The following is a 22,436-nucleotide window of genomic DNA, read 5'->3' as shown; positions in this document are numbered from 1 at the left end:
ACAAGAATTGGCGAAGCCTAATTGAACTACTGTGTTTGGCACTCTTTTTTAGTCATGTGGTACAGCATTTAAGCTGCAGTGCAGCATGGCTATTATAGAAAAAATAGTGTGATGATGGAGCCGCTACATCATTTGCTAGGCATGTGCATATATTTAACACACATGCTCACGCCTGTAAAATCAATTAATCAGCGGTGTATAGAGCGCGCTACTCTCACGTGAGGGTCTCAAGGCGCTGGGGGGGAAGGGGTGAGGGGAGCAGGTCTGGGCCAGTCGAAGAGCCAGGTCTTGAGGTCCTTCTTGAACGTGTGAAGCGTTTGGGAGCGTCTGATGTTGACCGGGAGCTTGTTCCAGGTCTTGGCTGCGATGGAGGAGAAAGCTCTTCCGCCGGTTCTGTTCCTGCGGATACGGGGGACCTCTGCCAGGGCGAGGTCGGCGGAGCAGAGGTTCCTCTTGGGTATGTGGAAACATACTTGGTCGTTGAGGTATTTGGGGATGATGTTGTTGAGGGATTTGTAGGCGTGGGTGAGGAGTTTGAAGATGACCCTCTTCTCGACGGGGAGCCCAGTAGAGGCTTCCTAGGTGTTGGATCATATGCTTGTGACGCGGAGTCCCTAGGACGAGCCTGGCAGCGGCGTTCTGGATGGTTTGGAGTTTGCGTAGAAGAGTCTTGTTGATTCCGGCGTAGAGGGCGTTGCCGTAGTCTATTTTGCTGGTTATTAGTGCATGGGTGACAGTCTTTCTGCAGTCACGGGGGATCCATTTGAAGGTCTTACGGAGGAGGCGGAGGTAGTTGAAACTGGTAGGCGTGACGGCGTTGATCTGGCGGTTCATGGAGAGGGAGGAGTCAAGTATTATGCTGTGGTTCCGGGCGTGGTCGATCGGGGTCGGTGGGCTCCTGAGGGCGGAGGTGCAGGGTCCAAGGATGAGGACCTCGGTTTTTTCAGAGTTGAGCTTTAGGCAGTTATCCTTCATCCAAGCTGCTACGTTTCTCATTCCTTCCTGGAAGCAGAGTCTGGTGTCTTCTGGGTTCTTGGTGAGGGAGAGGATGAGCTGGGTGTCATCGGCGTAGGATACAATGCTGAGCCCGTGCTGTCTGACGATGGGGGCCATGTAGATGTTGAAGAGTGTCGGGCTAAGTGAGGATCCTTGGGGTACTCCGCAGATGATGTCAGTGGGGTCAGAGAGTAAAGGGGGCAGTCTGATCCTCTGGGTTCTGCCAGAGAGGAATGATTCGATCCAGTCGAGGGCGGATCCCTGTATTCCTGAGATGCGGAGTCTGGCGGCTAGCATGCGATGTGAGACTGTGTTGAAGGCTGCAGAGAGGTCTAGGAGGATGAGGGCTGCGGTGTGTCCCTGGTCTAGCAGCATGCGGATGTCGTCGGTGGCGACTAGGAGAGTGGTCTTGGTGCTGTGGTTACTGTGGAAGCCAGACTGGGATGCGTCTAGGATGGAGTTCTCTTCGATTAAGGCGGTCAGCTGGGCGTTCACAAGTCTTTCAGTGACTTTGGCTGCGAAGGGGAGGAGAGAGATGGGCTGGTAGTCCTTCAGGTCAGTTGGGTCAGCTGTAGGTTTCTTGAGGAGGGGTTTCACCTCCACACGTTTCCAGTCGTTTGGGCAGATACTGGATCTGAGGGAGGAGTTTATTGTCCGTCCTAGTTCGGGTGCGATGACAGCGAAGGCCCTGTGGAAGATGTGAGGGGGCAGGGGTCGGTTGGGGCTCCTGAGTGCGTCGTCTTCATGGTTGAGGTGATGAGCTCGACGGACGCTGGGGCCCAAGCGGTGATGGTAGGCTTCTCGGCGGTGATGGGAGGTGTGGTTCTGTCTTCTGCTCGCTCGCTGAAGTTGTCGTAGAGGTCCTTGATCTTCAGGTGGAAGTAGGAGCTGGAGTTTGTCGCAGAGTTCCTGGGATGGATTGATGTCATTGGCTTCGCAGGTGGGATTTGCAAATTGCTGAATGACTTTGAACAGTTCCTTGACGTTGGATTTGTTGGTCTTGACTTTGTCTCTTATGAAAGCGCTCTTGGTGTCCCGTATACGCTGGTGGTAGTCCTTCAGAGCACTCTTGTGGTTGTTCCTTGCTTCTGTGGTCTTCTGTTTCCGCCAGGTTTTCTCCAAGCGTCTGCAGGAGTTTCTGGCTTCATGGAGTTCGATGGTGAACCATGCGGCCTTCAGCGGGCGTTGTCTGGCGGTGTGGTGGAGAGGTGCCAGCTTGTCGGCGCAGCAGGAGACTCAGCAGTGGAATTCCTTGGCCACGGAGTTGGTGTTGGTTGTGGCGTTGGGGGGTCTTGGAGGAAGGCAGAGTTGAGGTGTTCTTCGGTGACCTTACCCCAGTTCCGTCGCAGCTTGCGCGGGGTGGTCTTGGGTGCGGCGGTGTTGTTGAATATGAAATGGACGCAGTGGTGGTCCGCCCAGAGGGGCTGGGTGGTGTGGCTGAAATGGATGTTGGATCCTACCGCGAAGATGGGGTCGAGGGTGTGACCCGCTCTGTGGGTGGGAGTGCTGACAAGCTGATTCAGTCCTAGGCTGGCGTCGTTCTCGAGGAGAGTGGTGGAATCGAGGTCCTGGTTGTTCTCGAGGTGGAAGTTCAGGTCCCTGAGCAGAAAGTAGTCCATGGAGGTGATAGTGTGGGTTCGGCGAGCTCGGCGATGGTGGTTGCGGGTTGGGTGCGGGGTACAGGCTGTCTGTAGATGAGGGTGCCGCGTAGCGTGGTCTTGGGGCTGGTCTGGATCTGGAAATGGAGGTGTTCCGTGTTGGAATGGGGGTCGCTTGAACTGGATGTGGAGAGTCGGAGGCGGGTCCTGTGTGCGATGGAGAGGCCTCTTCCCGGGCGGTGTAAGCGGTCCTTTCTCTGGATCTTGTAGCCCTCTGGGATTGCAGTAGCGATGTCGGGACCGGAGGTAGCTTTCGTCTAGGTTTCCGTGTAGAAGGCGATGTCGGGTGTCGATCCCAGATCTCTGCGGCGTGTCGGTGTAGGGAGCGTACGTTGAGAAGGATGCAAGTCAGGGTTTCAGTGGGCAGCCCTTTAGCGGTTGCGGACCCCTTGTTGATGGTGAAGGATCTTCGGCAGTGTCCGCACGAGAACTGTCCAGGGGTTGTGTTGGGCGAGGATCTTGCACAGACGGCGTGGCTTTCAGGATTGAGAGCGTGAAGGGTAGCTGAGTCGTAGCGGTGGGGACCAGGAAAATCATGGTTCCTGGCGCTGTTCGCCGACGGGCGCAGACGGGCTTGCCTTTGGCGCGCCTAAAATGAAGTGGATGTTTTTTTTATTTCTATTTACTGGTCTAAGATGGATCGCTAAATCAAGAAAAAAAAGGAGAGCACTAGTGTTGTTTCAGAAAAGACAGCTAATAGCGCACAATAGTGATGGGCCAAGGGGCTGCTTCCGACACTAAAAGAAGGGAATGCGAACATGGCATATTGCAACACGCAGTCTGATGCCTATCATGACCTGATGCCGGTGCGGAGCTGACCGAAGGATATCTGGAGGTCCTACCTGGCATTTCTTGCACGAGCGACTGATGACTAAACTGCAACTGTGGGGGAGGGAGATGAAGGGACGTTGCCAGTGGGTTAGCATCTATTTGCACGGGCCGACTGGATGGTGAGATGTGTGCATTTTTTGGTGGATGATTTTGTCCCTTGGTGCAGTGCAGGCACTCATGTATGCTCTAAATCAGTGGCGATTGTGGTAGTAGCAGTAAATTACCCGCTGGACTGGGAGTTCCGCTACTGTGGGGAAGGTGGTGGAGGCGCCATCACTCTGTATTATGTATAGATCCATGTATTCACAATTGCTCCAATGACTGCTTGACTTATCGTTGAATTGCCTGTAGTCTCAACACTTGGAATGTATGTAACTCACAAGTGTTTATGGTGCCATGATTTGTTTGTTATATGGTTGCTGAACCATGAAAATAAACCTTAATAAACAATTAAAAAAAAGTGGCAGCTCAAGTTCCAAAGGCATCTTTTTGTTGCTTTCCAGAAGGACCAATTGGGAAAAATATTTTGTGCAGATTTGGGGTGGTTTACAATCCAGTCTGCATTCCTGTAAGAGTATATTTTCCTCTCTATTCCTATCCCTGCTCCAGCAGATTGCCATGTCAGGTCATAGTACTCTCACAGAGGTAAAGTATTCTTTGGGGAAGCTCTGAGCCACTTTCTTGAGAAGTCGAGCTGCTCCACAACTAGTGACTCCTCTCATTTGGACAGCGAGTCTCTGTTGGATGCTTCCATTCAAGGGTTAAAATACAGGTGCATTTATTAGACAACCCTCTTTTCCCGCAGTGCTCTACGAAAGAGTGTTATACGAAAGAGGTGGGTGTTGAAAATATTTCACACTAAGAAGATAGGGCACCCTCACTCCTCTTATTGTGTTTCCTTTTCTGTACAATGATATGCACAAGCTTTGGGAACTTTTGCAATGAAAAGCACACAGTTGAATATGGGAAGAATGCTCCAAACTCTGAGCAAAATTAGTATGATTTTCACAGTGGAGTTGATGTCCCAACTTTGTACTTTTATGTAGAAATACTAAAGAGATCCTTAGAAACCAATCAACAGAGCCTGGATCACGACCCAGGACATGTTACTAGTAATGTTGGCTCATATTATGAAGCTCAAGGATTTGGTGGAAGAAGCTAAGATGACCAGTGGAGTTTATTTTAAAACCAGGTTATAAATCCACAGATATTTATATGAAACATTTTCAAAACTGTGCTCAAGAAGTGATTGCAGTAACACAACAGTGTATGCTTGAAGCCGAATCACCCGATAATGCAAATAAAAGGTTTATTCAGTCAGTCAGTCAAAAGTACTTTATTCGGTTCATAATAAAACCATAAAAGCATACTAAACGTTTTCATATCAAAAAATGTTTTTTAAGAAATCCATAAAAATACAATAGGACTATACAGGCTTAAAAAAGCATATAGTACCAATTAACATTTCATTTAAAATTCATCCTAAAAAGCCATTTTGCCCTTTAAAAAACATTCGTAAATTCAGTTAAATCGTACTAATTCATAACATTGGCTATTCACATCTAATTTTCTTCTTTAATCTAACTGCCGCAGTAAGAAAATTAGCAATATTATAAATCTCCCACACATTCAAAAGCAGCAGCAAATAGTGGAGGGCTGCTTTAACTTGCATAAAGCCTTTGTCTTTTATAATAGGGATAATAAAACGTTTACGGGTATGAAGAAAGTGCTCACAGAAAACGATAACGTGCATTGTGTCTTTAGCAGAAAAGCCATCACAGGAAAAGATCCCCAAATCTTCCTCCCTTTTCCATCCCGGAGATCCAGCAAGGAGGAGATTTAATTGATTCAACCTGAATCTGAGTAATAAAAAACGGTGCTTTGAGTTAGTAACGACATTCAGGTATGGCTCAATAGCACATGATGTTTTTAGCAATTGGTGAGCTCTTACAGTCGACTTGACCAGCTCTTTCTCTTCTCTAACCATGCCAGCCATTGACTTATAGGTTTCCTTGACCCACTTAAAACCCCCTTTCACCAACTTCTCAGGTGAGTTAAACAATTTTGGTCGTCCCAATTTGACTGATAACTTATGAACATAACTCAGCCAGGGGATACGGAGCCCAAAGTCGAGCGCTAAACAGTATCTGAGGATTTCCTGGTTCAATTCTAAATCGGGGTTTAGCCAGGTAGAGATCCATTTTAAAAGTGGGGCAATAGCTATTTGATCCTCCACAAAGCCAACTCCACACTCCTGATGGACAATGTAGCCGGATGTGGATTGAGGGACAGATACAATATTTTTTTTAAACTTGTCCTCCACCACATGAATTGCCTTCACATTCTTAAAACCCCAAAGGTCTACCCCATACATTGCAAGGGAAATACATTTTGCACCTTTAGAAGCGCTTGCATTGGTTTGGCTCCCAGTTTACGGGCAAATCCCAGGACGGCTGAAGTGGATCTAGCCAAAACATTTCTTTTGCTAATATTTGGGGTGACCATGTACCTTTGTCATCAAATATAATGCCAAGGTATGGGAAGGTGGAGACCCTGTATAACACATTCCCTTCACAGTGCTTGGTTTTTACCCCTTTTACTTTAGTGCCAACCATCATGACATGTGATTTAGAGAAATTAACACAAAGATCTATAGATTTAATAAAAACAGCAAATGAATTTAAAAGGCTTTGCAACCCTACCGCTGTACGTGCTAAGAGGGCGGCATCGTCCGCGTACAGCAGTGCCGGAATTGATAGTTTTCCTTCCCTTGGTATATCCTTGTACACCTCTGATAAAACTGGACCCAAGTTATTAATGTAAAGGGTGAAGAGCAGGGGGGCCAGAATGCACCCCTGCCAAACACCATTGGTAATACGAATCTTCCCTGTGCAGTTACCCCTATGATCGTATCTCACGGTGGCTGACAGATCCCTGTGCAGGTCAGCAAGGAAGTACACTATTTTTATCCACGCCAAGATGGAGAAGCATCACTCATAGTTTGGACCTATTCACTCGATCAAAGGCCGAGGAAAGGTCCATAAAAGCTAGGTATAGTGAACCCTTTTTGGCGACTGTGTACTTTCCGATTAAAAATTGTAGGTGGAGGCATTGATCAATTGTGCCCCTTCCTTCCCTAAAACTAAATTGTAGACCTGAGAGGGTATTAGTTTCAGCCAGCCACCCTGTGAGCTTGCTTAAAACCACCCGTCCAAGCACCTTAACAGCAGAATCGATAAGGGAAATGGGTCGGTAGCAGCTAGGGTCCCCTCTATTTCCCTTTTTAAAAATAGGTACTATTACTGACTCAAACCAGGTACCCGGCAATCCTGATTTGCTAGCCTTATTAAAAACATTATACAAAACTCTAGACCAAGTCTTAACATCAGATTTAAAAAGGTCAGCTGGGACGCCATCCGGTCCCGGGGCCTTATTACATGTCATCTGGTTAATGGCGTCTGTCACTTCTAACTCTGTGACAGACAGAGTATAAGCCTCGTTCTCAAATAAAGTATTGACAACCCCTCCCGGGTCTGCACCTTCACATACTGACTTAAAGTGGGTACACCTAGCCTGCTCCTGAATACCACAATCAAGTTGACTATTAAAGGAATCTTGGAAGAAGGGTTTATTGACCACTGCCCAAAATGTAGAACTGTTTTTGAGAACATCAATAGATAGTAGCTCATACCAAGCCTCACTTCTTATTTTCCCTTTTCTCGTTTCTAGTGCCACTTTATAGGCTTTCCTCAGAGCTGCTACAGTGGGTTTGTCCGCCGGGTTCCGTTTCAAAGCCGCCAACAGTTTCCAATGGGCTAACGAGCAAGTATGGTCAAACCATCCCTCCCCAGATTTATTCTGCACCCTACAAGGCCGTTTAAGATCGGCGGCGACCTGAGTACAAATTTTAGTATAGGCTGCTAGGAAGTCCTTATCCCCTACGTTTACATTCATACAAATGCGCATATCATCTCCAACCTTAGTTAGTAGGTTGGATTGAAAATCCTGTGGCACCACCCGACACCATTTAATTCTGCTGGCCTGATCTATGGGCAGAGTATCCAGTTTACCCACCTTCCTATTACAAGTTTTGGGTTTCCTGATCGCATCCACCAAGGTCAGGACCACTGGGTTGTGGTCAATAAACATAGACCGGATTGCCGTGTACCCGCAAACCCTGGTACCTAACATAGCACTGATAAAAATATAGTCAATAGTTAAATGTGTGCCATTCCCTTTAAAGGTGGGTTCAATTCTAGGCCCTTTAGATATACAAGGATGTATTAGGCAATTTTCTGCCATCAGCACCTCCAAAAAGTCACCCTGCATGGAATGCTCAAAATGGGTATCCCCTTGATCTGCTGGGCCTAAACTATCCCAGACATAGCAGTTCTCATAACAGCTATGTACTTTAAAATCACCTAAAACAATAACCGAATAAAAATCCGTATTATCCTCTTTGTATGAGTCAAGAAAATGATGCAGACTGACAAAGTGTTCATTAGGAAAAGCTCTACCAAAAGAGTTATAAAAATTTACAATACGGATGGTGCCAACATGAGTGGATGCTAATTGCACTGCTAAACAGTAGGGTGAACCTGTACCAATTTAGTATGGATACCTGCAATATTTACAGAGATCAGGGTCAATAGCCCACCCTTCGCCCTCCCCATAGTTGAGGCTATTGCTAGGAGAGAATAAGTGGTATAACCATCTAGGCATAGCGAGTTCTCAGTATCCCATGTTTCCTGCAGCCCGATGATGTCTGATACACATAAAGAATTTCTCCATATAACATCATCTAATTTATTTTTTAGGCCCGCAATATTCCAGGTGAGAATCTCCGTACCCTCATTAATTTCAATAGGGCCCACCCTTTCCTCAATATAGGTACCTGACACTGGGGTTTCCTTTATGTGAACCATGTCCTTATGTGTGACAATATTTGGTGATCCTGGGGTGGTTAGTCAATCAATCTCTTCCAGGCTTGTGAATACCTCAAATCTATTTTGGGTGGGTACAGAGAAATCATGAGGACCCTGAGCCTGTGTTAAATACACACGTTCAGGCCTTTCACTTTACATTGGTAACATGTTTCGATAAAAAAATCCCTAGGGGTACAATACTAATGCCATCCTCTCTGAGGTACCTAGTTCCCGCCCTATCCAAAATCAATTTAACAATCTGCGGAGACCCAAAATTCAGTATCACACAGTCTCCTCTATTAGATTTGGCGGAGTTCCCTACCCAAGTGATCCTACGGGTCATTTTAAATTCTTTAAATAAACAACTACCTAGTCCTGTCAAGTAATTTAAGTGATGGAGCGCCTTGTTTCTAAGAGAAACCCAATGTTCCTCCACACCACTCTGAAGGGGGGGGGGGGGGGGGGACATTTGTCAAAATGACGATATATGGGGTCCCCTCAGGGGGTAGGTGTAAGCTATCTGCCCTGTGTTGGTACGGATGGCCACTTCGACCCAGGACATTATTTGTGTCACTACTGAGATCATCCCTAAACCTTTTATTAGAATGCGGAACATGCTTGCTACCTGTATTGACTGAGGGGGCTTGGATGGTAGCAGTACTGCCCACATCAGGCACAATCGGAGTTTGGTTTGACACAACTCCCGAAGTCCCATTCGAGGTGATGGACACACTAGGCCCTCCGTTAAGTGGATTACAAACAGGGGGAAAAAGCTGTTTCTCAATTCTACTCAGCCTGGAATCAATATCAGAAAGTTTGGAGGATATATGTTTCAATAATTCCAATAACTTCTCCTCAAGTTTAACTATAATTCGGTTTTCCAAAACGCAGGACACCTGCTCAGACCATGCTTGTGAGCTAATGCCCACCAAACTGGGTGTACTTGAGGTAACGACCTCGATCGCACACCCTTTCCCCGTGTGCCTCCCCTCCTTTTCAGCACTTTGCTAGCCTGTTGTGAGGTGGCCAGGACACTGCCCGCTTTTCTTTTTTTTGCTACAACGAAGGCCGAACACTCCCCATTGCTGCTTTGTTTAATTGTTGTTGGCGAGTCAAAATTTTAGGGGGCGTGAAGGGCAGGTATTGGATAGTGCCCCGACTTTATGAGAGGCATCCTCTGACAACTCTGACGATAATGATAGTCCCTGGGGCTGCAGTGTTTTCACTTGGCCATCTGAAATGTCAACTGTTCCTGCTGACTCGAACTGCAATAATGGGCCAGTTAAAGGAACACCGATAGAGGAACGACGATGGTCCATTGAGAGACGCCTTTGAGTTAGTTCGAGCTCACGGCAGAGTATCGATTCAGCTCTCACTAAAAACGCATCAAGGGTTCCCACTACCCCTGAACCCCCTGCCCCCTTGCCACTGCCCTTACTCATGACCGTGGATGACTATAGATTTAAACAGCTGAAAATTACACAAATATCACTATAACAGAATACACCTCCAAAAAATATAGAGTTACTAACCAAGGTCATAAAAGGTACGAAAATGACAATGTAAGGGGGGTGGCCCAGCCCAGCCTCCTCCTGGCTACAACAGCTTAGACGGGCCCGCCTTTGGCCCGGCCCGCGCCCGTCCTGCTTAGAGGGGGCCACGAGACGTTAAATATTTATTTGTTTATTTATTTTATTTATTTATGCAATTTTATATAGCGCGGACTTTACCCGAAGGTGTCAGAGCGCTTCACATAAGGACCAATAAAGATCTACAGGAACAAAATACAAATGCAAACAATAAGTTACATGGATCAAAAGTGACACTAGTGAGCAACCAAAATACATGAGGTAGCAATCGGTGCATTACAGGAGAAAAAAGTGAAATGGGTGCAGGTTACAAAGATGTACAAAATACAAGTCGAAGAATAATACTGCAATAAAAGGCAGACACTCCATCACAAGAACAAACGTTACGTAGGCAATGGAGGCACTTGTGCAAGTATCTAAAACAAACAAAATGTGTGAGGTAGCAAACAGTGTGTTATAAAACAAAAGTGACGTGTGCAAGTTCCAAAAGGGTACCATACACAGGTATTGGGATATTACTAAACATTAAAACTACCAGAACACACTGGGGAGGAAGACCATACTCCTGGCCAAAAGACTTTCCAGTAATGGGAGGTCTTCCTTCAAACGAAGGCAAGGGTGTGAGTTAGACTTGGAGGTGTCTTTGGAGGAGGAGAACTTTAAGATCCCGTTTGAAGGCCTGAGAGGAGGAGGTAGTCCGGAGCTGAGGTGGGAGAGAGTTCCAGATTCTCACTGCGTTGCCTGAAAAGGTTTGGGCCATCGATCTTTCCTTCTTGAAAGTGGGAGGTTCAAGCAGAAGATTTTCCGCATTCCGATATGGTCTAGAGCCTCCAGAGAGTTTCAGTTTATTCGACAGGTAGCGAGGAGAGGAGGAGTGCAAGGCTCTGTGGGTGATACAGGCAGTCTTGTAGATAACTCTAGCCTCGATGGGAAGCCAACGCAGGGAGGATAGCAGCGGTGTGATGCGGTCGTTTCTTTTAGCCCCATAGATGAAACGGGCTGCTGAGTGGAGGACCGATTTCAGGGGGGATAGGTGGGATTTGGGGAGGCCAATAAGAAGAGAATTGCAGTAGTCCAGTCTGGAGAGGACCAGCGATTGCACCAGTGTGTTCCATTTGCAATATTCGCAAATGGGCACAGGTGTGCTGAGGCAAAGGGCTGCTGGTCCTCGTAGTTCCCCACAAACGGCTTCCCAAACAAAGTTCCCAGCTGCGAGCCGCCGCCACCTAAAGATCAAAGCCGCCGCCGCAGCATGAAATGTCCACTGATCCCAGCCTGCAGCGGTATACGGTTACTGCTGTCTTCACCACCTTTGCTGGCACACCATTTGGCCTTGCAGTCTCGTTTCCGTGCTGCTCCCACTCCAGAGACCTGCATATACTACGACCGCAGCCTTATATCCCTGTGCATCCGTTCAGGCAGCCGCCGCTTCTCCTTTCATCAGTGTGCTCAAGTGAAGTAGTGTGGCTCACTGGTTAGAGGCGGCAGACCCGAGAGCAGAGGACGGCCCGGGACCAGGGTTCGATTCCCGGCGCGGCAGGTTTCTGGACCAGGGTCAGCGGACTCGATAATTCTCTCGCCTCGGTGCCCACTCTGATCAGCGATCACACTCGGCAACTCTGGGCATTAGCTTGCCTCATCTTCACTAACGGCCCCACCAGACCGCCGGGGATGCCTGGTCTCACCCTGGAGATACCCATTAAGGGACCATCTCTCAGGGAAGCCAGGAAGGGTTTCGCAGCGGTCGAAGCGCCTTGGGACCCTACGGGTAAGTAGTGCGCTATATAAATGCCTATACATACATACATACATGTGCTCCGCCCGACTAAAAGACACCACAGAGGGCAACCAGCAACAGGGGAGCACAGAGAGCAACAAGGACGATGAGGAATGACAGCAATGAGAGCCCTCCGTCCACGGCAGAGCCGCAGACCGTCTATCAGAAAAAGGTTTATTCATTGCCAAAGCATGCTGTTCAGTCTGTTCTCCGGAATCGCCATCCCATTCACATTATTGTTTACATGTTTATAATCGCTAAAGAGTAATTTTGTGACAACAGAAAGCTAAAAGATTAGACCCCTTGTTAATGTAATGAGAATGGAGAACCGGGGAAGTCTTGGCCTTAAACGAACGAGAAAACAAGTTCAAAACTCTTGGGAAAACGCTACATGCAAGTTAATCAGCCTTCTGTAAACAAATGCTAGAAAGTGTAACGGAAGACTTTAAAAGGCAAGTTACAGATATGTAAATAAAGACATATAGAGCGTACCATAAGACGCTCTACATTTAAACTGATGTCGACTGTGGGGCTTCCCATTGCTAATGCAGGGAGGACAGGAGCATCATGGACACATCATGGACGTCGATTCACCAACATGCCAGAAGGAAGCGGAAGTGACACTACATGCCCTATGACCTCTGATTACATCACAGGAAGTGACATCCCATAACTTTACTGGTAGCGGCATAAAAGGAAGTGATATGTCTCTTGACTTCACAGGAAGTGACATCACCAAAATAAAAAAAGTACAAGTGCAGAATTAAATATGTACAGGATTATTAAAATTTTAAAAGTTGCTAGGGGAGGTACAAGTATATGTTAAGTTATTAAACATATACCCACAGGGCTCCTACCATGTCAGGGATGTAGCCAGGATATACCCAGGTTCAGCCATTATTTGCCAAAGGTCCATGGTATGTTGCTCTGCTCTATTAGAGCCCCCTACTGCCCCAACTACTCCCCCCACATGAATGACATGCTCATCTCCATACTTTTTACACCTGTAGTGGTAAGGTGTCACTCAGAGTGTCAATGCAAGATTTTTTAACATTTCATATATGTACAATAGAAATCTGAAAACGCCACACAATCGAAGTGAAAATGTGGCACCTGTTGTAGCGCGGAAGGAGCAACATAAACACGTTCTATGGTGTTAGTCATAAAGCCACCCTACCAAGTGCCACACATCTTGGGTTTGACTAATATCTTATTAATTTGTCCACATCATCACAAGCCTGAAGTGTCAGCTGTGGAAACATTAAACAAAGTGAGTGTCTTACATCATGTCCTGGTTATGGCATGATTCAGTGCATTTAGTCTGATGCACAACTGTAATTGGACAGTGACTATGGAGTCTAAGCTCTTCTTTATGGCTCTAAATTAAGTGATTATCGTTTCAAAATTACTCATAACCACAAGTGTTGTACTGTTCAGCAACCACCAATAGACTTGACAGTCAGGAGAGGAAATAACTGTGGAAGAGTGGAACGTTTGCCATATTACCAAGGAAAGTGTCAACTTTCTGAGAAGTATGTGCAATGGTATGAGTTTACAGATGGCACTGCCCGACCACCTTAAATAAGTAAAGACCCTGCAGAGTAAGAAAAGGCTTGTGTGGACAGGTCGGACCTCTGATTGACTAGCAACTGATAGCCACAGTCACAATTGGCCTTGCCCCACTACTAGCGGTGTGTTGCCCTCCAACACATATAATTTGCTGTTCGGACATTGTAAATGTAAATGTAAATGTATAGGCATTTATATAGCGCACTACTTACCCGTAGGGTCCCAAGGCGCTTCGACCGCTGCGAAACCCTTCCTGGCTTCCCTGAGAGATGGTCCCTTAATGGGTATCTCCAGGGTGAGACCAGGCATCCCCGGCGGTCTGGTGGGGCCGTTAGTGAAGATGAGGCAAGCTAATGCCCAGAGTTGCCGAGTGCGATCGCTGATCAGAGTGGGCACCGAGGCGAGAGAATTATCGAGTCCGCTGACCCTGGTCCAGAAACCTGCCGCGCCGGGAATCGAACCCTGGTCCCGGGCCGTCATCTGCTCTCGGGTCTGCCGCCTCTAACCAGTGAGCCACACTACAGATTTTTCTGTCGAAAGGAAGGGAGAAGGCTGGAACTGGTTTAGCAGTTACCCCTGACGAAAGGCCCTTGGAGGCCTGAAATGCATTGGGTTGTTCAATAAAACTGCTTTTTATGAAAACTGCATCTATACGTATTCTTGATTGAAGAGGCACGGATGGCCCATTGAGAGTATGAGAAACACAGAAAATAAGCATTTCCTTAAAAGTGGATGAAATGTGTCAGAAAATGAAAAAATGAACGTTGGAGAAAAAGTGACGAAAACAAATGTACTCGGGATTAAAAATAGTGGAAGAAAAAAGTGGAAGAATAGATTTCTGCAACAGCAGCAGTTACAGTGCCGTGGTTTGGGGCACTACCCAGTGCCCTAGCGTTTGGATGGATTGTTTTCACGTGCCACAGGGGCAGGGCACGTAACCATCGAGCACGCTTGGTTGAATTAAAGCTGATCACAAAAATAAGATGAACAGTTTAAAAATTGGTGTGCAACCTATCTACTTTCAATGATTATTGGTCTATCCAGCCACACTGATCCAGCAATGTGAACCTGCAAAGACAGCAGGGCATGCCAGCAAACCTTTAACATTGATTACTATTCTATCTGAGTGCACTAGTGAAGCGGCACCACAGACTATTGTCATCCACGTATCTACCATCCCAGGGAAATAGCTCCTTTTATACCAGTTATAAATTACATTCCAACGTTTTGTGAATGGAATGGAATTGGAGAACTGATCTATGTACTATTTCGTCAGTTCGCAAAATCCACATTCAGAGTGACTCACAATCCGACCTACCTCATTAAGGGCCATATGTATCAACACATTTCCCCATTGACACAGAATGGACAACACCCTTTGATACATCGGGCCCAAATATCCATGAAGTAGGTTGCAAATTGCGACTTACTCCAACTGGTGCCGATTACAGGGACAATTGCTTGCTGGGGTCAGCAGACCACCATGAATGTAATCACTTCTTAAATATTTTTTTCAAATGCAGTCTGATTTCCTAAAAGGAAACAGGGCTGCGTTTAAAAGAAAAGGTTTTATGGTTTTTTAAAGGTTTGTTTGGGAGTAGGCAGTGGTTTGCATCACTGCCTACGCCCTATATTCTTTTTTTAATTCACAAAGGGGAATGGGTTCCCAGGGGATCCGTTCCCTTTTGCAAATGTGTTCGCACCCCACCTCAGGAATCAGTAACTTTTCAATGTCTTGTGACCAGACTTGGATCACAAAACACTGCCACAGTCCATTGCGAATTGCAATTTGGAAGAGACACCCTAAACATGCCCCTTTCAAAAAGAGATTTGTTATGTGTTTTAAACCCTTTTTGCAATTTGATAACCATTTATCGACTCACAAACTGGGTTCGTACAAAACAATAGACCATTTTGCAGTCGCAAACCATGTGATTTTGTCACTTAGTCATGTCTTTCTCCCACTGAAACTCCACGAAACATGTTGTTTGTAATTGCTGGCATCACATGAATTATTACATTCGCTTGTATGTAGATAATGTAACACTGCCCACAACTCCCTGAAAAAATCCCACCACAATTGCTTGGCCTTATAAGTGAGCAACATTGTGCTATTTACGGTGGATGTGACACATTTTCAGCATGGTCAGGGTTTCTAAACCACCAACTCATGTAAAAAGAAAAACTACAAGGCCCAGAAAGCAACATGCTGTTTCTTATTGCATAAAAGGGTGGTGCTCGGCAGGGTTCATTTTTTAATTTTAACACATTACCAATTTATAACTTTAGTTTTACTTGCAGTAAAATGGCACTCCCAGTGTCCAACAAAATGCGATTACATGACACACCTAAACACACTGAAAACATTAACATGTCACATATTGGCAATGTCAAAACCTAGCCGCTATTGTAAATGAAGAAAATGAAAGCACCTACCATGACCGTCTGCAAGGCTGTTGGCAGCACTGTACACGGGTCCAAATGAACCACTGGTGTCCAGCAGCACAGGATGACTGACACAGGCTACTGACTGGAGTCCTGATAACTTATTTCAGTGCTGCCCAGTCCGATCCAGAGCTTGTAGGTGAAGTATGTTCCTGCATGGCAGAGCCTTGGGCCTAAGAGGGCTTGAAGGGTGTGTTGCTAGCCAACACTTTAGCAGACGGAACAAATTGAAACAGTAGTGGGTTTGAGCAGTCCCCAGCGAGAGAAGGTGACACAACTGCTGTTGGAATCCCAAAGCTGCATTTGTTTTCCTACAAAAATGTCTTGGTTACTCTGTCGCGGTGCTGCTGAGTCCAGGGGTCATAAGTGCAGTGCCAGGGTTTACAGGGGTCAAGCCATGGGACACATCTGCGACCACTGGCGATCCGTAAATGATGTCCTCGGGGAGTATGCTGCCACCGGATGGTTTTGTTCATGGCCATAGTCTGCTGCACTTTGTTGATGTCCTTTGTTTTTTGGTGGTCGATCCGTTCCCTGCTGCTGCTGTAATGTATAACTGTAATGTATAGACGTAGTTACTTTATTTATACTTAAGAGCACAATTATGTGCTAAGTAATTTAGTATTGTCAATCAATACGTTACTCCTCCTTTCCCAGTGATGCAGGTCCGGTTGGGAATCGATGCTTTCCTGTTCTGCACAGCTCCACGGGTGTTCCTTCAGAGCCTAGCACCGCTGCTGCTGGTGGGTGCAAACCTGTGCTGTAGGCAGCCTTGACGGAAAGCGAGAACCACACGTTTGAGAGAAAGCAATATGGGTATGGGTAGGGGCACAGAAACACACCCGTTAGACAACACCATGGAGGGCATAAGGACAGATGGCCACGATGCAAGGGAGTGGCATGCAAGCTATACATTTGTAAAACACGTGCTCTCTCGTGGAGTGCTTCATGAAAAAAGAAAAAAAATAGTTCCTGGAAAGCGAGCACTCATGGAGGAATAGAAGGAGCCAATGAGAGAGGTCGTAAACAGGCTATGCTCCGTAGAGGGGACAAAGCATAATCTAGACAGCCTAAAACAAATAAATCCAGCAAATAGAAAGTAAGCAAATGTGAGTGACAAAAGGCAAAGCCATTGGTAATCAGTGAGCGGAATGCAATTCTTTGTAATCGCTTGGCATGTTTCCAATATGTATTTGCAACCGCACAGCTGCACTGTCTTCTAGGCTTCGACTGAAAATGTACCAGGAAGAATATTGCATTGTTGAGCTGTTTGATCTGCTGCATTGGTGGTATTTAAAAATTCTGATCTTTCACATAATGTTAGATACAACAATATTCCTCGTCCTACACCACATTTTGTGGCGTGTGGTCCGCTCCTTTCTGTTCTCTCTGATATACTGTGGGCCATGTGTCTATATCTGATTCACAAATTAAGTGGTAAATACTTGAGATGAAATATTTGTGTAAGCCAAAGACATGATCAATAAGGTGCTGACCTTGACATTTTCAATGTTTTAGCGTCCAAGATGAAGAGAGTGAAGATGAAGGCGAAGACCCTGCTCTGGACAGCCTCAGTCAAGCCATCGCTTTCCAGGTGCCATACGGAAGATATATTCATTACTTTTTCTACTTCATTATTGTATTTGTTCCCTGGAATAGTTATATTCCCAGTTCATAATGCAGGACGTTTGGACAGTAATCTTGATAAGACACTTAATTACACACCTGTGGGGCTAAGATAGTTCAAGGGACTACAACGTGCATCATTCAAGTAGATTATTTTTCTAGTTAAGAATTAAACCTAACTGTTGAAATTAAGAACTGAAATACAAAGTTCTGCTTAAATATTGATCTGTTGTCAAAAGTGTATTGCTTTTTGTGCTAATAGCAAGAGCCAAATACAAAAGAGAACAATAGACGCGCATTAAAACAGGCTTATTAAATATTTTTGAGGATATAAACTTGTCGAATTGTCTTTGGCGCGTGTTCAATAGATGGCTTCAGCAGGGATGTGAAGAAGAGCATCATTCCATTTTCCTAGCACTCCAATGTGTTTCGAGGCACTGGTGCTTTCAGCTTTGTCCCAAGAGACAGGAAACAAGTGTGTGTGAGGGGGAAGGCCAGCACCTTAGTGCTTCAGTTTCAAAAGGAGCCTGCATGTGCTGCACTCTCTGTACTCTCATCAGCTCAGTAGGCTTGAATTGAGTCTCACCCAGGCATCGGCTTGTGAGTGACACTACATTCTTGTTTGTGGATTCTCTGAAGGGGCAAGCTGAGACTACAGTCACACTCCTAAGGCAAGTGAAGGGTTGAAGAGTAAGACTCCAATGACTCCTGTAATACTGTTCAGGAGGCAGAGAGGAGTCCGTAGTAAGCAGGAATTTGTTCTTGGTTATAGAATACTTACATTCAGCAACTATTGTCTGATTTGCACCGTTCAGGTTCGTTGTGGTTTTCATTATCGTAGAGAGGGGTTGCATTTGTTCTAAGAGAGGGTGGTTGTGTCAACCAATGTTTTTCCCAGTGCCATGCCAGATAATGTTGAAAGTCGCTGCATGAAATCCTTTAATTATTTTTTGTTTTTATGTTCAGTGAGATTTTGACTTCAAATTAGAATTGTAATGTTACTGGCTAATCAAGAAGGCCCTACTTCAGTGAGACATGCCCTCTAAAAATGACTATTTTATGAATACAACTTTTCACATCGGGCTGTATTTTTGAAAATTTGCCAGCTACTGTGATCACTTGATTGGCATTAATAGCGTGATGAAGGAGCAGCCACTCCACTGCCCATGAAATCTTGTCTCTCTTGATAAAGGTACCTTTTTCTCCAGCTTTGAAAGGTGGCCTCTAGAAGCACATGTGCCGTCCTTCAAGTGAGGCAGATGCGGATGATCAGAATGCTGATTTAAATGAGTTTATTTTCGTGTAGTTGTGAGATACCTCCGTTGGATAACACACCAGCTGCAGAGTTATGTAACCTTTGGCTCTCTGGTTTGTGTTATGTGAGGTATTTTGCTGTCTGGCTGTCCATATTGTACAAATTCAGAGCATTGCTGCCAGCTAAGGAAGAGTCAACATGTTTCCTTATTCGATGCATTCGGATAACTGTATTTAAAATGGAATATACAGTACCACAAGGAAAAGAATGCACAGAAAAACGAAACTGGATAAACTGTGTGCACCTTACACGATAGAACACAGCTGCTTTGCATCTATTTACTTTAAGTAACAAATACACTAAATCTGTAGCTGGCCAGATCGCCATATCCAAAAGGCTATTAATCCGATCTGCAATCAGATTGGAAATAAACTGGTTAGGAGCTGCATAGGGGAGGGAGAGAAACATTAAGTCAGTCAGACCCAAGCAGAAGTTGTAGATTATATCACTAATAAAATATTACTTCGATTTGAACTGACATAATGGCTCCTATATAAATCTCATCACTAGTGATTACTTCACAAGAACCAGCCACGTGGGAATAATCGTCTCACATAAAGGCACCCACACCTCTTGGAAGGGTACGAGACCATTGAACCCTTGCATTGTATTTCTGTCCCATCTTGGTTTGTGACTGCCCCAAAATGTTGCAGGCGCTCTGCCATGTTTGTGTCATTCCTGGCAGGTGATTTACAACCTGGGCATCTGGTGGGCAGGTGATTCACCTGGTCTTAAATATGATACAGGCCTAGGCAGTAGCCAATGTAGTCTCTTCATCACTGTGGTAATATTGTCAAACCTAGGATTGTGTAGAATATCTTTCAGTCATGCCAGAGTCGTGCCTGAAGGCCATTATGTAGACCATTGCTTTCATCCAGGTGTGAGAGGACCATGGGTTGCACTGTTCTTCTGTAATCACCTTTTGCAAAAGAGTGAACTTTTAACCATGCTGTTTTGGTTTTTCTGGTAATGTGTTCTTTAAATATGAGGTCTGTCGGGAGGGTGAATCTAACTGCTTTTGTATTTTCTGAAAGCTGCAGGGTAAATTGGTGTAGGTTAACCCCTTGCGTTCTCCTGTCGGTTGGCCGACGGAGCCCCGTCCACCCTTTAGAACACCTGCACCGCAGCGGAAAAACCACTGTGGTTAAGGCTTTATTGTCAGAGAGTAAGGTTTGAGCCTGTGGTTGCTTGCAGCTGTTGTCAGGCCTGAGGAAGTAAGTCTTCATTGGGTGAGTACTTGACATCCAATTCTGGATGAGTATGAGATAGGATTTGAGTCACTGTAGATAGCTACATGCAGCCCCTCAAATCCTGCCTAGTTGAGATACTTTGAGATGGAGTTATGGGTTGTAGTTGTTTTTAATACATTGTTCTCAGAGAATACGCAGTTTCATGTAGAGACTGACGATAACGAGGAAGAGGAGGAAACACTGGGGTACTCTACAAATTGCCATAAACTTTTGGGGACTTGTAGTTTCACTTTTTCTATATTAGCAACGTAGGCGGGGACCCATTTCATGATTGTGTCAGAGCAGCCTATGCTTGTTAAATACTTAAGACCAATTTTTGATGGTTGACTTTGTTGAAGACTGCAGAGAGGTCGAGCAGGATCAAAAAGCAGAGTTCCGTCACTGGAGGAGGTATTGTCAACTTCTTGAATAGTTGCTGTCACCTTGTTGTAGCGTGATCTGAACCCAGATTGGTTAATTGTGTAAAATAATGTTGCTAATCTGTGCCTGTAGATAGAGGATGCTTGTCAGTTGGATCTTCTATAGTGATAATATCGAAATGTGTGGTTGTACTCATCCGTGTACGATGATAGTAAATGGTCTTGATAATATTTGATCGAAGCTGATATTTGAGAATTAAATTGTGCTTTATTTCAGAAAATACCCGAAAGATGTTTGGGGAGGTATTTTGTTTTTTTACTAAAAGTAAAACATGGTATTTAGGGGCAGATTGTTAGTGATTTTTTTATTTTAAAAAGTGATATTTCCTCACAAAAGAACTACGTTCCCAAAATATATTTAAAGCCTGTCCTTTAATTTAGATGATAATTCATGCAGATTTATTGCTGCTCTTATTACATAATTTCCTTGGTAATAGAGTGCATTTACTAGCTGTTGTAGCAGTTGTATTTCTCGTGCAAAGAGGCATTCCTAGAGCTATATTGATATCTTTTTATGACATTATCATAACTAAAAACAAATGCAGCCTCACATGTGAGCCCAAGTATTCAAATTGTGTTCATACGGCTTTGGGTTGGATAATTTCGCAGTCTTTTGCTATTTGGAATAAACATCAAAGGCAGAATCCTCCGAAAACCAGGAATCATTTAATTGTTGGTAAAATTGTTTGCTATTAAGTTTCACAATTAACACTCTTCTTATTCTATTGCATTAAAGCAAGCTCGAATTGACGAAGAGAGGCGAAGAGCAAAGCAATTGGCTGGAGAATCTTCAACTTCTGATGATTCAAAGCGACCACGAATAAAGAAAAGTGCATACTTCAGCGACGAAGAAGAGCTTAGTGACTAAATTAGATTCTTTATATCTTCAAGCCACAGGCGAGTTGAGACAACATGATGGCAGAGTTGCTTTAGAGACTTGTAATAGAGTATTTTATCCTCATATGTCCTCGAAGATGGATTTTTCAGAGAATACTGATAAAAAAAGCAACATAGACTAGTGCTTATTACTCCATTTTGTAATTTAAAATTTGACATGTTCCTGTTGCATCCGATGAAGAAGCTTTGCACCTCACCCACGTAAATTGGCAAAGCAACCTGGTAAACCACAAACTGAAATGTGTTACAAATGTGTATACGTTTTTTAATAAAGTAAGAGCCATGCTTGACAGGTGAACTTTCAGTTACGTTTTTTTTCTTTATAACAGTTTTGTAGTAATACAAGCAAAATATAGCATTATGTTACGTAAGGGAAGTGTGAACTGCTTTTGTGCTGCAATGATCTATTACAGCAGCGGAAAGAGTTTCAAGATCACATGACCATACAACTGGACAGCTGTAATACACATTATGAAACTTGGAATCCGCCTTTCAAGCTCAATTCTTAATCTCATTTTTGGAACATAAGTTACCAGTGTATATTGATGTATTTATTACGTTCTCAGGAATTTCTTTGGAGCCTTTTTATGAGCTTTCGTCCTCAGGAGAAGGATTTTTCAGTAATAAATTATCTGTTGGTGACCAAGTGTTTTCTGTGGCTTAATCTTCTTAAGATACAATACTGCTTCCCTTGATGAAATTTCCATGGATAAATGCCATTGTATTGCCCTGAATTTTGTCAAATCAGAATCCGAGAATCTGGCAATAAGGGTATGATTTGTTGGTTAAAAAAAGGCAATTATTCTGACTGATTTTCCAAGTTCCTTCCCCCAGTTTAGTGTCCTTGCCACTTTCTATCTGCCCCTCTTGATTGCAAAGTGACATTCTGCCCTGGGATGAAATGTCAGCTATGAAGTCTAGAAGCCCTGCGGGCTGCCTCAGAGAGACAGGGTTTACTGCACCTCCATTTCCTCGTTTTCCTTCTAACCACCATGTGCAGATTATGCCAGCCAGGCCCCAGAAGCGGAGCCCGCACTGCAGTCACAAAGGAGAACTACCTTGTTATTGTAATTTCCAAAGCATTTTTTGGGCAATATTAAGCAGAGAAATTCGTCGACATTAATATCTGTCTAGTTTTA

At 44.8% G+C, this 22,436-nt stretch overlaps 1 protein-coding gene across 2 annotated transcripts in view; it reads left to right on the top strand.

Moving 5' to 3' along the window:
- The window catches only part of ZCRB1 (zinc finger CCHC-type and RNA binding motif containing 1), a 182,953-nt gene extending 161,358 nt beyond the window's left edge, over window positions 1–21,595 (top strand). For both annotated transcript variants that reach the window (XM_086919498.1, XM_086919499.1), the window contains exons 8-9: window positions 17,309–17,384; window positions 21,137–21,595. In XM_086919498.1, the coding sequence (XP_086775624.1) occupies window positions 17,309–17,384; window positions 21,137–21,268 (208 nt within the window). In that variant the 3' untranslated portion in view covers window positions 21,269–21,595. The remainder of the gene's footprint in view (window positions 1–17,308; window positions 17,385–21,136) is intronic.
- The last annotated feature ends 841 nt before the right edge of the window (window positions 21,596–22,436 follow it).

The sequence above is a fragment of the Lissotriton vulgaris genome, chromosome 1_1 (assembly GCF_964263255.1).
Source record: "Lissotriton vulgaris chromosome 1_1, aLisVul1.2, whole genome shotgun sequence".
In the NCBI taxonomy this organism is placed as follows: Eukaryota; Metazoa; Chordata; class Amphibia; order Caudata; family Salamandridae; genus Lissotriton; species Lissotriton vulgaris.
The sequence above is the reverse complement of the archived record's forward strand: the minus strand, read 5'-3'. Positions and strand labels throughout refer to the sequence as shown.